This window comes from Anopheles coustani, chromosome 3 (assembly GCF_943734705.1).
Source record: "Anopheles coustani chromosome 3, idAnoCousDA_361_x.2, whole genome shotgun sequence".
In the NCBI taxonomy this organism is placed as follows: Eukaryota; Metazoa; Arthropoda; class Insecta; order Diptera; family Culicidae; genus Anopheles; species Anopheles coustani.
Genome location: NC_071288.1, coordinates 53,388,599 through 53,404,148, shown reverse-complemented (window position 1 = coordinate 53,404,148; position 15,550 = coordinate 53,388,599). Strand labels below are relative to the sequence as shown.

General features: G+C 43.9%; 1 protein-coding gene across 4 annotated transcripts in view; it reads right to left on the bottom strand.

Annotated features, from left to right (window-relative positions):
* LOC131271556 (hornerin) overlaps positions 1-15,305 on the bottom strand; it is a 30,154-nt gene extending 14,849 nt beyond the window's left edge. For 3 of the 4 annotated variants that reach the window (XM_058273027.1, XM_058273029.1, XM_058273030.1), the window contains exons 1-3: positions 14,990-15,305; positions 14,386-14,884; positions 13,624-13,714 (exon numbers count right to left, since the gene is read on the bottom strand). In XM_058273027.1, the coding sequence (XP_058129010.1) occupies positions 13,624-13,714; positions 14,386-14,405 (111 nt within the window). In that variant the 5' untranslated portion in view covers positions 14,406-14,884; positions 14,990-15,305. The remainder of the gene's footprint in view (positions 1-13,623; positions 13,715-14,385; positions 14,885-14,989) is intronic. The other variant, XM_058273028.1, reaches the window with a different exon arrangement.
* Between the last annotated feature and the right edge of the window lie 245 nt (positions 15,306-15,550).

Sequence of the window (15,550 nt, the reverse complement as noted above, 5' to 3'; positions counted from 1 at the left end):
ACCAAACAGTGAATGAAGGACGTTCGTGGCGCATCCGCGAGGAGGTGGCGATGATGTTGGTGCGTGGTGCTGCACGCCACGGATGCACCACGACCAAAGGAAGCTAGCGTATCGTCCACCGAACAGCGAACAACAACAACGTTCAGCGAACCATTTCGGAGCGCAATACTCCGACTGGCTGTCGGCTGGACGCGCGCTGGCTATAAATATTTATAAAGGACGTTTCCATGAAAGTTTCCCTTCCCCTCGAGGGGCCAGCAGTTTGGCGGGACACGCCGGTCGGTGGGTGGCCTCCTTAAGGCATCCGGTGGAAACGGAAAAGAATTCACCACTTCCTTTCGATTGGCGTCAGGTTTGGACGTATGCGGACCGCGGAGAGAAACGCGAAATGTAAAGGAAGCCAAACCAAAAGTGGGCTGGTCTTTCGAAGAATTTTATCGTGCGTCATTCGTTTCACGATATGCGCGCACATGGTCGCAATGTCCACTTAGGTTTGAATTATTGCTTGTCTCCCTGAAGTGATGGACCCATTCCATATTGTAGTAATAAAATAAAAAGTATCCTGTTGTTAACTTTTTAAGGCGTAAAATTAACGCTTGCGAACTGCAGAAGAACTCGTAACACAAAGAAACTCAAGTGACAAAGTAACTTGTAATAACTAATAATTACAATTATGGCATATTTTAAATGATTGATATTTCATCGATTCCCCCGTGCTGTATAACTTTTGATAGTTCGGTTCACAATTGGTGAAGTTTTTAACGTACACAAAGCTCCATACAAAAAAAAGTTAAAATATGTAATAGATAAAATATATTTTTATAGTACATCATTAGACATCTGAATTACTAACGCGGAATAAAGAATTGATGGAGTAACCCCATTTTGTAAAGTGATAGAATAAAAAATATGGTGTTAGTATGGTAGACGATACACCACAAAAGGAACTCTTTTTGTCTAGCAGAATTTTTGTTAACTTTATAATATAAAGAAACTGACGTGGCAAACGAAACATGGAAAAAGGAATATAAAATACATGATGGTAATATTTAACCATTACCGAATTTAAAGTTGCCATTAAACTTTACCTCGAGAACGTCTGATTCAATAATTGCACAAGTAACAGTTTAGGGACAGTGAGATAAGAATATTTTACTTTATTTCTCAGCACCAAGTGGAAGTTAAACAAATTTAACATAACGTGTTTGTTACGTTTTCGTCGTTGATACGGAACACGCTCGAGAAGATAATGAGATTTATTATTAACAATACAACGAAACGAACGAATCAAAATAATCGTCTTAGTAAAACCATTCACGTTATTCCTTATCAGTTTGATTACCCCTCAGCCTCTGACGCACCCCACACACCATACTGAGAGGTTTGCAAAGCAAACAAAAACGCTACATTCGTGACCCACGTGAGGTAATTTGGAACGGAATAATGTGATGGCGATCGATTGCAAGAATGCACAAGCAAAGATGGTTTATTGCATTTTTTTATGGCATTGCAGTTTCCCATACAGCTGGGAACCGGAATTGACCACGCAAATGGCGACATGTACTAAATAGCCGCTGACAATACCACCACCACCACCGCACGAGGGCACCCTAGTGTGCATCGCGCCATAAAATCAATTCCTTTTCGCCGGGAAGACCTCATGCCGCAATGGTGATGATAATGCTGATGATGATGATGACTTAATACGTGAAACTTATGCTGTTTTTCGCTCCAGAAACGCTCGCCACAGTTTCGTGCGCCTCGTAGCGCCGCGGAAAAAGTGAAAAAGCGGTCAAACGGCGGCTCACATTCGAGAGTAAGCCAATAAATCTCCTCTCTAGTTCGCTGCGCGCCGCTCGGTGCTGCTTCTATTCGTTCCACCAGTTAGTTTGCTTGGAGCGAACGGGATTGCCCTCCGCTGCGCCAAGGTTCATAAGTATGGACCGTGCATCGTAGCTGACCAACTTTTCCCCCGGGTGGGGAGAAAAACAAAGAGAAGCGCGCGACCGGATGGACGGGGAGGAAAATACTCCACACTCGTTCGCACTTCAAACACGGACCATCTCCATAACACTACATGCCCTTTGGGGTCCAGCCTTTGCCTCGGCCTGGCCCTGGCTAACGGGTTTGCTCTGCTTTTGTGGTCCGGTCCACAAAGCTTCGTGAACCGCTAGTTTTCCCGACTGTTCAATGATGCCCGTTTGGTACATGAAGATCGTCGAGGATCTCAATTTCTGCTCATTCCTGACCGATACGAACCGTGCCGTCCGAGGGATACGCAACTGGAGTTGCGTGAACGGGGTTTTTGAGACTGCCAGGTGGCAACCAGGGGCATAAAGAGGTCACCGGAACAAGGAGATAATCGTTGCCACCTCCCGGACGCGAGATTGCCATCACAATGTCTCGCATTGTGCGCTCAAACTTCCCCTTCTTTGGCAGATTTACAGTTTATTTAAAGCTCGCCAGTTCTGAGTGTTGTTCCACCGGACAAGCTAGCTCCTTGTAATGGCTTCAGTTCGGGGAGTGTAACGGATCAGCCGATAGTGCGGTCACTCAAAAAAAAACACACATCTTTAACACGATGTTTGCACCATGTACACACTTTAATTCGTTGGCCCAAACAGCAGACCGTCATAGACAAAACACGCTTCTCCTAGGTCTCCGTCGTCCTCAACGCGATGCACCCTGTTCGAAGCAAGCCGGTGGCAAAGCCATTAAATCTCCCCAAAACGATTTAACGCCTCGAACAATCGTACGCAACATGATTATGCTCGGGCGTATGCGTATGTCTTTCGTCATGCACGCGGTGGTTAGCGTGTCCGATGCCTTCTGGTCGCTGGGAGCGATGTAAAACAGTTGTAAAACGTGCGGGCAGAACGTCTCTCCTCTTCAGACCAGCATCGTCTACGGCGGGGGTACTAAAACGCCAACCTTTGTCCTCCGCGAACATTTTGTTTACTCAACAAAGGCTTCAGATTGCCGGCCTTTTACAGCTGGGGTTTTGAATGGTTGTTTTATTGAACCATCGCTAGGCTATTGCGGAGATTTCACTGAACCTTTTCCCAGGTCCAACAGATCGACTCCATTTCTGGAGTAGTGTCTATGCTAAGTGTGTAGTGTACAAGGGAAAATTATACATTATTCCTATTTTTCGAAATTAATATAGTCGGTCCAATATGTACAGTCCTCAAACTTATAAACCCAAATTACCTTATCGCACACACAAAACCAGTCAATATCGCAAAACGCAAACACCTGATTTTATACAAATAGAGTAACAAGATTAACTAGGGTAACGGTACCAATAGTGGTGCACTTAGTAATGTAATTGACAATATGATGTAATTTATAAGTATTAAGAACACAATATTTTACATATCGGTACCAATTATGATCGAAACTCGACTTTTCTTCTGGAAAACGTCTATTTGCACCGTAAAACATTAAAAATAGACGAAAAACAGCGTATATTTCTTCCGAGTTGGTTGCTCCTATAATGATGGTATGGTTCCTATAATTGTGGTATCGCGTTCCTATAGTGGGGGTAGTACTTGGAGTGAATATATTTTGACTGTGACTTATTTTTGAAGCAAATTTAAAACAGAATGGCCAAAATATTCATAGGCCAATGCATTGTCTTGGTCATAGACCTCTCACAAACCAATGCATTTTAAAGCGATTATAGCCTTAAGGAAATCATGGCATACCTGATAAATTCTTAAGCAATCCAGCATATTAGTACAACCTGTTCGGAAAATATTAATGTTGGTGCCTTAATTTATTACGGAATGAGAAGGTTTATCCTTTAAACACTTCGCAGAAGATCAAAGAAGAACAAATATCCCCATTGTATTTACTTCGTCGTAGAGCTAGAATTTTATTCCACTACATCCACTATTGGTACTAGCCCAACTATAGGAGCACTTACCCTATCAAATTTGAAACATAGCGAGATTGAACCTTCTACATTTTTCTGAGGTTGTCGGATCTCGCAAGCAGCACAATAAAGAAAATTGCTGTAGTTTTCTTACGGTAAAATGATTTTGTAAAGGTATCAATAACTTGCGATTGCATTCAATATAGGTAGATCATATCGAATAACTCCACTGTAGATTAATTCAATAAATTAGCAGGTTCCTTACCAGAAAGGTTTAAAGAAATCTTGTAAGTCACGGAGAGCATACTATGGAAATCTTTAAACACATATTGCGAAAATACAAAACAGAGATGGTATTTTGCAATAGCTTAATTTTCTTATTAAGATACAGAGTCCACCGTAGATCTCCTCCGCCAAGTCCAGATATTACTCCTTTCACTTCTCGTAATACCTGTTGATCGTAATTGCTCCCGTAAAGGCACGCAAACGAGGATCAAATCATCGAGCAAAGAAAACGATCCAGTTCGTCGATTGGACATTATAACTGGTGACATTAGTCAAGGCAAACCTAACGTTTTACTATCGCTTTCACTTTCTTATCATCGAATCCTACCGCTTGGCGGCACTGTGTACTAGTAAAACCGGTTCTATTAAACGATTCCACCAGGCAACGGGCAGCACCGGTGGCAATTGGATTGCTTCCTATGGCCGAGCCCGTTAGTTTCAATTTGCGCGCGACGAGTGAGAGCACGACCAACATTAATCGTTGCATCAGATCCTTGAATTCCACTCAAGCGCTTATCTCATCATGCAAACGGCAACTCGCCACCGGCAGACTTGCAGTATGTTTTTGTGTTTTATTAATTTCCGGCCGCGGCGGAACTACACTTCCCGCCCATTTATATGCGCCCGCCATGAAACGGTAAGATATGCGCGTCGGGCTGCTGTCATCTCATCGTTACCTCGTGTCCTCGAGCGCCAAAGACACCCCGATGTAAACGTCACGAACGACGATGAATATAACGATGATGCGACGGTCAAGATGTATGGTCATTGCCTTGGCCTACGCTAGACCGAACCCGTCAATATGCATCGCGAAGGTCGTGCGAGCGGACGAAGCGTGGTAGGACGATGTCAGATTAAACGCCGATTCCCGATAGTACATGGGATCATCTCTTATCGACCAGTTCACGCTTCGCGACTAACGACCGACAAGGAGAGATAGTGAACTTCTTCCCTTGAATGGGTTGAACAAACCGGATAGCGTTCCGGGCTCAAAATGGCGTGTCGCGGCATATCCATCTATGGGCACCGCGGGGCCGACCTCGTTGGTCTGACTCGGGAAGGCCTACACCCAGAGCTCGCGCTGCAAGTAGATGAATGCTATTTCGAAGAGAGATGCTGCAAACCATCGGCAAAATGCTCCCACCAAAGCCGAGGCAGAAGAAAAGGCAGATGGAGGCCACGGGGAGGAACCGTAGCTGATGAATTTGCTCCAATTAAAAGCGGCAATGATTGAGCGGTCATTTTGCGGTTCATTTGCACGCTGCTGCGCAGTTCATCAGACGCCCGAGAGGAGTCCATTAGCATTTGGCGCTCGGCGCAATACGCCACCGCGATAACTGCGCTCGTTCGCGTTCTCGATCTGCTGGATCGGGAGTGAGAGCGGCTGATCAATTTGCGCATGCCGGTGGTAACGGCTTTTGCGTGCGTGATCTCGTATGGAAACCGATCGACCACCACAGCACCGACACACACGACGCAACCACCGACGAAAACGGGGAATGGGACGGAATTGCATTTGAATATGCCCGGGCAAGCGAATACCGTTTTGGCAAACACATTAAGGACCGTTGGCCTTAATATCACTCGGGAGCACCTGAAGGTTGAAAGAAGATTGATTGAACTGAACTACGATTGCTGTACACGCACGTAGGAGCATGTACACCAACACGGTACAAAAGAAAATGGATGCACTTCAGAGTACATACAGAATATATAAAAACAAACCGTTTCATTTCACTTCCTATCTATAAACATTTGCAATATTAAATTTGCTTTATCAAAAAGGAATTGGAAAAAGTCTGAAAGTTGATACGTTACATAGTAAATTCCTTTTGAGAAATTAAAAAAAAGAAGGAACACATAAGGTGCAAAATTTGTCATACTTGGTTGATCGAGATACCAACATGTAAAGATATTTGAATATTGATTGGTGTAGATGATTCACCAGAGCCTTACAAAAACCCCTTTTTATTTATCAACAATGTCTCCAATAACCGGTTTGGCTTCACAGTCCCTGCAATCCAATACCTCGCGATCTTGTGCATAATTATGCCATGAATAATTTGCACGGCATATTACGGATTGTTTGACAAACATGGTTGTAACGAAGGCATAACTTATGTTGTAATCAGCTTAACTTTTATGAATTTAAAAACTTGGCAGAACAATGAACGAAATAAACATCATGTAAATTTCGTATACAGTCGAAGGATTACCCAAAAGTTGAAAAACCAAAACTGCAATGGTAAAAATATACGATTACAATAATCTTTCTTATGCCTTTGAGTAATGATGTTGTACTGTACAAACAATATAACCAATATTATCCTGTACAAACAGGATAACCAAATATGTAAACGCAGCTGTAAAACTGATATCCGTAAACATGAATAACGCAATCATGCGTGTGTTTTTTTATTATTCCCAATCTTTTAGTCATACCTTTTGGCCTTTTGGCATGAGCTCTGCTGTTCACCAACAAATTAGATTCTCAAGACAATCATATTCTGAGGTAAACAGTTTGAACCACGTAGGAAAAACGAACGTAAATGAATATCAACTCAAAAATAATATCATATGAATAATGTTTGCTTTGTACTTGACTCATTAGATTCTAGCATAACCTAGACAAAACAAATGACCGTCCTACTGAAGGCTGCTCCGCAATTGTGACATAGCTTACACGATGATATATGTTGTGCGTGGGTTTTTATGTATTCTGCCATCGTTTAGCTCCCCCATCAAGTGCAGTGGGAATTTAATTTGCAATTCCGTATGGCGTAATTCGAGTGGACGCAAGCATAAAGTGGCACATTTAAGCTAATCATCCGACCATCGTTAAGATAAATGAAATGGTCGGCGCTTATGCTGAAGCAGCCATTTGGCCTAGCACAAAATGAGTCTACCGTCTGCAAAGACCAACGTATGGCGTTGGTTTTGTGCTCGATAATGCTCCGTTCTCGAAGACAATAAAACACAGAGTTTGGCTGTACATTGTAGTGGTTATTGGTGGATTGGAATCATAAAATCCAAATCGGCACAGTGGAGTGTTTCGTCCCGCGGAAACATAATTTTAGGAACATGAGTCAATGATGCAACGCCACCTATTAGCGACTTCATTCATACTGCGTTTGCACACGAAAGGAGAAACCGGGCACACCACACCATTAGACTCGTTTCGGGTGATGATTTCGACGGCGAAAGTTATTTACACTGCCGTCGTCACACACAAACATACCGCCAACGTTCTACCATATGGTGCATAGGAACGAAATGTGCTCCCCGGGCGATACACACAGTCAGCATCATCATGCCAACATCTGGCCGCACGCACCACCCCATGGGATCCAAACTCCACTTCGGGTTAAACTACGAAAAACCGTTTCCTCTGGTTGGGTAGTTTTTTTTTGCTTATAGAAATAGAAACCAGCTCATTTACCGATCGTTACCCATCGGGGATAGGAATATGGCTGGCCAAAAGGGGAACACTCTAGGAGGATGCCACAAAAAGCAATGTAAATTAAGACGAATTGCGGAATGGCGCTGCAAAGTTTCTGAATCGTCGTTGGATTTCGCGGAACCAGGCCATCAGTTTGGCATGAATCATGCTCGCTACCACAAATATGCCCTTCACCAAACTCGAAGGGACCCACTTGCAAATAATTCACAAGGAAGCTAGGGAAGAAATTCAGTTCACTACAAACCCGATGAGGCTCACGAATCGATGATAGTCGCTAGTTATCGTCCCTTGTCATGACGATGATGATAATGAAGATCTTGAAACAACCACAACACCACGATGACCGAACGCTTGTCGCAACCTAAAGAATACGTTGCAGGCCCGCTGAAAAAGGCATGGTTCGACTTCAACTTGGTGGCTACGGACCGCAACATTGTAGCACAACCCGGCCCACCACAATGCAGCAAAACATGTTCCGGCTCTAGCTTTGGCGCATCGAAAAGGAACAAGAATTATTCCACTTCTCTTTCACTGCCAAAGTCTCCCGTTGCCTGCTCGTCATTGCTGGCACGTCTAGAAGGATGAAGATGCTTGTGCGGGAAGGAGGTAGACCAGAGCGTTCCTGAAACTCGTCTGGCTCGCACCATGGACCTTTCATGCCACGAACATCCTACAATAAAATAACAACAAAAAAAACAAATCCAGCCAGCCAGATAATTGAAATCGATAGAATTATACTCTATCATAATCCAGGATTTTCCAGCCCCATGCGTTTTCCAGCTTCGTTCGGGAGCCGTTTGGGCACTGATCAAGTTCGTGATTTCCATGGCAACCAGCGTAGCACGAACCGCACACTTTATTCACGGGTTTATTTGCGCGAAAAGTACACTGGCATGCTGCTCCTAGTGGCTGTGTTTCACATGCGTACCGCGTTTCCATGGGCAGATTAAAACGGCCCAGTCGCTCTTCCGTGCAGCATATTAAAGTACAAATCGATGGCGCATGGAAAACATATAACAAAAAAAAGCCCAAATAAAATCATCCGGTCGGTCGGGTTATTCGTCGGAAGCTGCGAATTCTCTTTCGCCATATTCGAGGCTTGAATGAGCGAAAAATCCGACCAAAGAAAAAGAGTCCCGTTCGGGAGCAGATGAGTGCGCTTTGAGGAGCGCACATAGTTAGGTTTCCATGCCACCCGGCGGCAAGGAGCATTGATGATTGGGCAGCAATTTTCCACCGATTTTGAGGTCAAAGTAATCGTGTACCACAATCGCCTCACTGTCAGTACAAACTTGCGCTAATAACAGCAATCAATTAAGGTTGCTTCAGAGTCGGTGCGAGGTTTGGCTGGAGAGGACGCACTTCGGGATCTGCGGTATCTGACAAACAGTATTTGGATTCGATGCTTTGTTGCGGTTATCCCGTTTTCTCTCATATTCTGTATTGTTCAACCCTGATAGCCAGGCAATTGACAAACAGGAGTCTAGTAGCGTCCTTCCCTTTCGGTCAGACAGAAAGGCCTCGACCGAGTGGCACAGTTCCTTTCCCTCGAAGCATCATCACCATCACCCTCTGACGGATCGCTCTTAAGGTTTATTTTGGTTGGTTGTTTACATAAACAACTGGAGAGAGCAACACAGACACCAAAAAAAAAAACGTTCCATCCATCGTTCGTCGTTGGCCTCGAAGTTAGATCTTTCACTAGGGATGGATAAGGAGATTGTGGATTGTGTACCAATTCATTTCGATAGCAACTACGAGAAGGAGGAGCAGATCACCTATGAAAGACTTCTTGAGTGTCCTACTACTCTGTCTTGGGCACACAATCGAACAAACTCGAACCCTCCCAACGCAAAAGCATATGCCGGATGAAGCGCTAGATCGTTGGACCATTTGTCCGGTAGGCAGGGAACATCAATTCATACACCCCAAGCAAGTGGCCATCCCAATCGATATCAACTAGCGATTTGCGCCACGCCCGTGTCTGCTCCTAATAGTTCAATGTTAGGCCATTGGTAACTAACGGGGTTATGGGTCGCATCATCTCTTAGGAAAATGATGATGAATATGAATTCTAATATGGTCTTGTTTTGGGGGAACAACGCAATAACAATGTCCGCCAGCACGAAAATAATCCATACAAAGAAAAGAAAATGTAACACTGTCCGGTAGAGCCCGGCGAAATCGTCGGCGAATGGAGGAAGCAGTCTTGTCCGCGCAACCGTAACGGTGATAAATAATATAACAAACCAATCGCCCACCAAAAACGCCACGGTCACGGACAGCCACCATCAACGGCGTCGTGTCATAGACACGATTTGATTTGAAAGCTTAAACTTTCCGCTGGCCACTGCGTCACAGTCGAGCAGTTGAGTTGAAAGTGGAACCTCCGCTTTTCCGCCCAGCCCAAAGGGGAAGGGGAGGGGAGGGATTGTGGATCCAGGGACGCCGCCACAGGGCACCACCGATGTGCATTCAATCGCGCTCCCTGGCCAGGCCGCCTTGCCGTACACAGTGCAATGTACACGACGTATGCACGGCGCTGCTCGTTTTAAGCCTCCGACATCGGCGTTTTCAACCATTTAACGAGCCACTTCCTTTGTGGAAACGTCGTCGACGGGTGGCTTTTTTTCAACCGCCCAGTTTTTACGGTATCCCTCCGTTGCATTTCACTTTGCCCACATAACGCAGCATAACGGACAGTCGCGGGTGCAACGGCCCTGCATGAAAAAGCCAACGCTGGAAGGTTAGGAAAGATAATAATGCGTCCAACAGCTACCGAAAGGAATTTAATACTTTGGCTTGTCAAACTATATTTGTTTAAAACATATAAAGTTGTGGTTTAAAGTTCAACTATAGAAAAGATTGCAATATTATGCAATTTTATGAACTGCAATTATGCAATTTTATAATAACATAATTGTTATTGTTTGGATCTCTTATGGCTGGTTTTATTGTCACATGCGTTCGGTGAATGTTTAGTACGCTACTGCTGCTTATAAAAACACAAAAAAATTGATTGTCATTGCCCAATAAGTCAATTGTGAAATATCAACGGACAAACGGATAATAAATTTAACAAGCGGCAGCGATTTAGAAAGCATTCACAAAGGCTACCGTTAGCTAATAAAGTAAACTACATACAATACTCCCTTTTTCACAGGTCCTACAAACATGAACAACGCTGTCATAAACGATAACATGAAAAGGTTTCAACTAGTGTATCTTCTTCACGCCTCGGACAATGCGGAAGAAAAATAATCCATTAACTCTAGCGAGGACACCCGTCGTTACGCCAGCCCGGAAGCCTAACCTCCTAACTGAGAGGGCTAGTCGGACCGACGATTGAATATTAACAAATAGTTGACGGTAAAAAAAGAAAAATCGCGGAAAGCAATCCTTTCGTCGCGGCCACTTTCGCGATCGTGATGATGGTGGCGGTCCAGAGGTTTGCGCGTGTAAAAGCGGTGGAAACTGGCGAAAACTGAACGAGAAAAAAGGCAAATACAGAGGCTTTTCCACCCTCTCGCCACGGTCGTTCGTTTTGTCGGTGTTCCGCAGGCCAAGACATTAACATTAGGCGCAGGCAAGAGGTAGTTTTTCATATCTCATTTGCAGTTTCACTCCCAGTATCGTCGTTGTCATGAAACGGTTGTTCCGGCTCGGTCATAACCAATTTGCTGACATGTTTTGTTAGACTGCGTTGAAGTGAAAATGTTAGAAATGAAACTATTACAGATGCAAAGTAAAGCACGGGCAGTGTTAGAATGCTCGTTTTAAACGAACACTAATTAAACGTCCTACCTGTGTGTCTTCATCATGTTATCGAACATTCCATTTCCGTACTGCAACGGGTAAGTATATTGAAATAACAGATTGTTAATTTTGAAAAACAAATTTTTTGGAGCAATTTTACACCGTTCAATCTTATACATTTTCTCGGCAGTCTCCCAGTTCCTTCTTCCAACACTTTAGCGCTCGCGATGAGTTGTCTAATAATACCTAAACAATAATAAAGCGTTTCAATAATGGATATTTTCCTGCACCCAAATTATCATTATTCCATGCACACTTTCGAGCGCACAACATACACACTCGTCGACACTGTTACTGTTAACCACTTTTACGGCCTTGTTGCTACAACTGGCCCAAGGGTTTTGGGGAACGGTTTCACCAAACCAAAAAACCATATATTCCATACGCCACTTTCCAACGCATCCGGGCGATACCAAAGAATACGTTGGTCTGGGTTTCGAAACAAACCAGAAGAAATCGTGTCCAGTGGCGAAAGTGAAGAAAATCGAAAACATAAACGCCCGCGTACCCAATGTAACGGGTTAAGTGCAGCGTTATTTTTTTGTTAAACGTTTCACAGCCCCCAGCCGCATCTTGTTTGTTTCGCTAGTTTCGACGAGTGCAGCCGAGATGCGTGAACGAGAAACAAAACACAGAAGTGGCTATCACACCAAAGTTGCAATAAAAGTGAAACGAAACAATAACACTCACCTCGAAAAACACTCGCCTACTTTGTGCTGATTAACCGAAACGCAATCGTTGCAGGCGGTTGGTCAAATTGTTTCGTTCACTGAGTAGTTTTCATGGCCGATAAGTGGTTCCCCGATTAGTGTGAGTCAATTTAATTTGAAATCTAGTAAAATTTACTCTTATTATTGATTAAACAACACTCGAACGAGTCGTTGCAGACCCTGTTCTCAATGAATAAATTCAACCAAACATTATATTTCGTCCCGACACAATTCAAGAAAGTAATCGTTTTTCGTACAATTCCCTTTCGATTTCAATGCAAAATAGTGAGCCCTTGAATTTGTTTGCGTGTTTCACGTTCCTCCTTGGCGCCTCCGCCATACGAAGACTCCCCTTTTAAACGACCAACTCGATGTTATGGCGCCGCCGATGTGCTTTCATGAGTCCTCTTGCCTAAAAACTGCACTTACTAGAGTAGAAGCTGCACACACACATATGCGCAAACATTTCCCATCTGATGCTGGGGGCCGAATCTTTGACGCTCTTCACTTTGCTTTGACTATCTTCACAGTCTTCTTCCAGGTGAGGTCGAGAAGAGTTCTGGTTGTTTGCAGTTTAAAAAGAAAAGATACCCCCGCGCCATTCGGAGGGAGTGGTGATATTTCTCTCGTACAGCCGAGCCAACACTATTTTAGCGTCACGCACAGCGAAATCATTAGCGAAACATGAGCGTGCAGAGAAGCTGGGCGCAAAAATATCTGCACTAAACACGAGTCGAGCCGACAATAGTTTTGGCACGCGCCCAGGAACAAGCATAATTTTCGTAATCTACCGCCACGGAACAGTGATGCAACACGACTTGCAAACGGAACCATAGACGTTTCGTCGGTTTTACTGGAAAATGTTCGCTTTCCAATCGTCCTTTTTTACTATTTGGCAGGTGTTTTTAAGTGACATTTCTCTACATCAAGCTCGCTTTAAGCGTATTTCACGACACTCATGTCGTGCAAATGTTCAACTAAAAAAACATGTTCTTACTTGAAAAAGTAGAAATTACTACAAAACATTACTAGTACATTAATATCTTTATTACCAAACTTAAAACCTGGGATAAATTTGTGTATTATTATGTTAATAACGCGATTTTTTACACATTGCTAGGTGGTGGCATTAACTACATTAAAATATGCAGGTTTTTTTTACCCAGTCACCATCGTTATTTTTTGCCCCATTCTGGTTCCAGCTAATCAATCTTGATGATTATTTTTTGTTGGCAATCTTATGCGCCGCGATGAATCACAACGTGCACATTTGCCTTTACTGTTTTATGTCGAGAGAGTCGTCGTCTGCGCAGAATCATTAGCAGTTGTAATGACTTATTCGTAATTTATTTAGATTTGATGTTTAGTTTACCGCTAAAATTATGTTGTATAAATCAAAATTGACTTGAATTTATCTATAATTCAAATTTAAAGACTTTAAACATCCTGTGAATGTTCTAAGCAACTTGACTCACCTCTGGAGGATCCCATACGCATTCGCCAGTGGTTAAATTGGCGTACATGTGTTCCTTCGTACGGGGCTCGATGATCTCTACCCATTCCACCCTGCAAGGAAGAAAGTAGAAAAACATGAATAACAAAATGTTAGATCAACCCTCACCACCAACCAACCGCAGCGTTTGAGCTGCAATCGATAGGTGAAGGGATTCAGTTGAACGTGCTAACCGCTTCCGGCAGGGTAAAACACCATCGAATACTTAATTTTGGAATAGCTCCCGCGAAAGACGCTATGGGCGAATGAAAAAAACGTTCCACAGTCACGCCCTTGACGACGAAAGAAACACAACTAACAAAGCGCATGCAAGGATGAGCAAATCCCAAATGAAAACATATGATACGGATACGGAAAAGAAAGGACAAAGCAAAGAGCACACACAGCGTCCGCCGACATCTGCGACGTTCCTTAGCTTTTCCGGTGGATTTTGCTGCTTTCGGTGCTTCGATGGTCGGGCGGGTTTGCGCTAGTCGCAAAGTCAGAAAGAAAAGCCTGCAACGCCCGATTTTCCGACAAAAACACGGCGTGTAGTATCGATTTTGACGCGCTCGAGGGCATGTCTGACGGGGCTGAAAGATCGGATAGGACATTCGCACGCATATATGCGTCCCTTTCGTGCTATGCTCGATTCAACCATACAAAGCTGGTGGCCAGATTTAAAGGCCGGAAACATCACAAACCAGCGGTGAATATGTTCCCCCACGCATAGGGTGTTACGTACCTTTCCGATGATGTTGACATTTTGTGCTACCCGGTGTTTAGTTCGGCCTTCGATAAAATGAGATTTTCTTTTGAACAGCCACGGAACACTTCTACACACGCTGTGTTCCCTGGGAAGACTTTATTGCTCCTTTTTCTTATTTCACTCGAACTGAAGTAATCTATGAGACGAGAGCGCGAGAGAAATGCACCTTCTTTTCCACTAGGGTACTGGAATCAGCGTGAAGTTTTGCGCATCATTTTCTTATCTGTACCACCAATCGCGTACCGCAAAGACCTCTATTGCGGGGACACATCGAGCCTTGCACCAGCAGAAACTGCTGGCTGCAAGAACATGCAACCAAACGCTGCAGCACACAGAGCACACCTTCGAGTGGCACTGACAACTAACAACCACAAGCAAAACGCGAATGCCCGAAATAGTCGGGGACAGTCGGCCAAACGCACTATTTTTTCCACACACAACTCACAACCAGCACTACGAGCGCTCATCCATGGGGCTGGAAAAAAAAACACACACGAACAATCAGATTAAACGTTCAATGGCAAAGAATTTCCCTTTAAAAAATGTGCTACTTTTCCGCAAACCATCATTTTCCACAAACCATTAGAAATGCTGCACACGCACACTCAGAAAAACGGATGGAAACTCCGGAATAACTTCTTGGGGGAACACGCGCGACGCGCACCTCGCACCCTTTTTTCTCGTTTCAGGTCGACGGCCGGCAAAGCGTGTCAACGAAGGAGCAGAACAGATGGTCTCCGGTGCACGAATTCCGTACGCTATAGTTGAATTCACCAATTCTAAAACATTCTTCTTGCTTTCCACTTGCACTGCAAACTATTCTGAAATTGTTTTCACCTTTTTCCAATTTTTTCCAAGTGCCACCTAACGGGTTCCGAGACCGTCGACCGTCCGCCTTGAAGTCTTTTTGTCAACTGAGTTTCTGCGAACGCAATTGACAGCAGAGTTGCCTGAACGACCAAAACATTGACCTTATGACCAAGGTTAATTGAACAAATTTCAAACACCTTCGCCACTATCGTAAAAAATACCTGTAATCACCAATTTTTCGATAGCCTGTTTGTCCCTAAGCAAATTTGCACAAGCGCACATTTAAATGAATGGCGTTTTAAAGGCAAAAAGCTTTAAAAAGTGTTTTTTC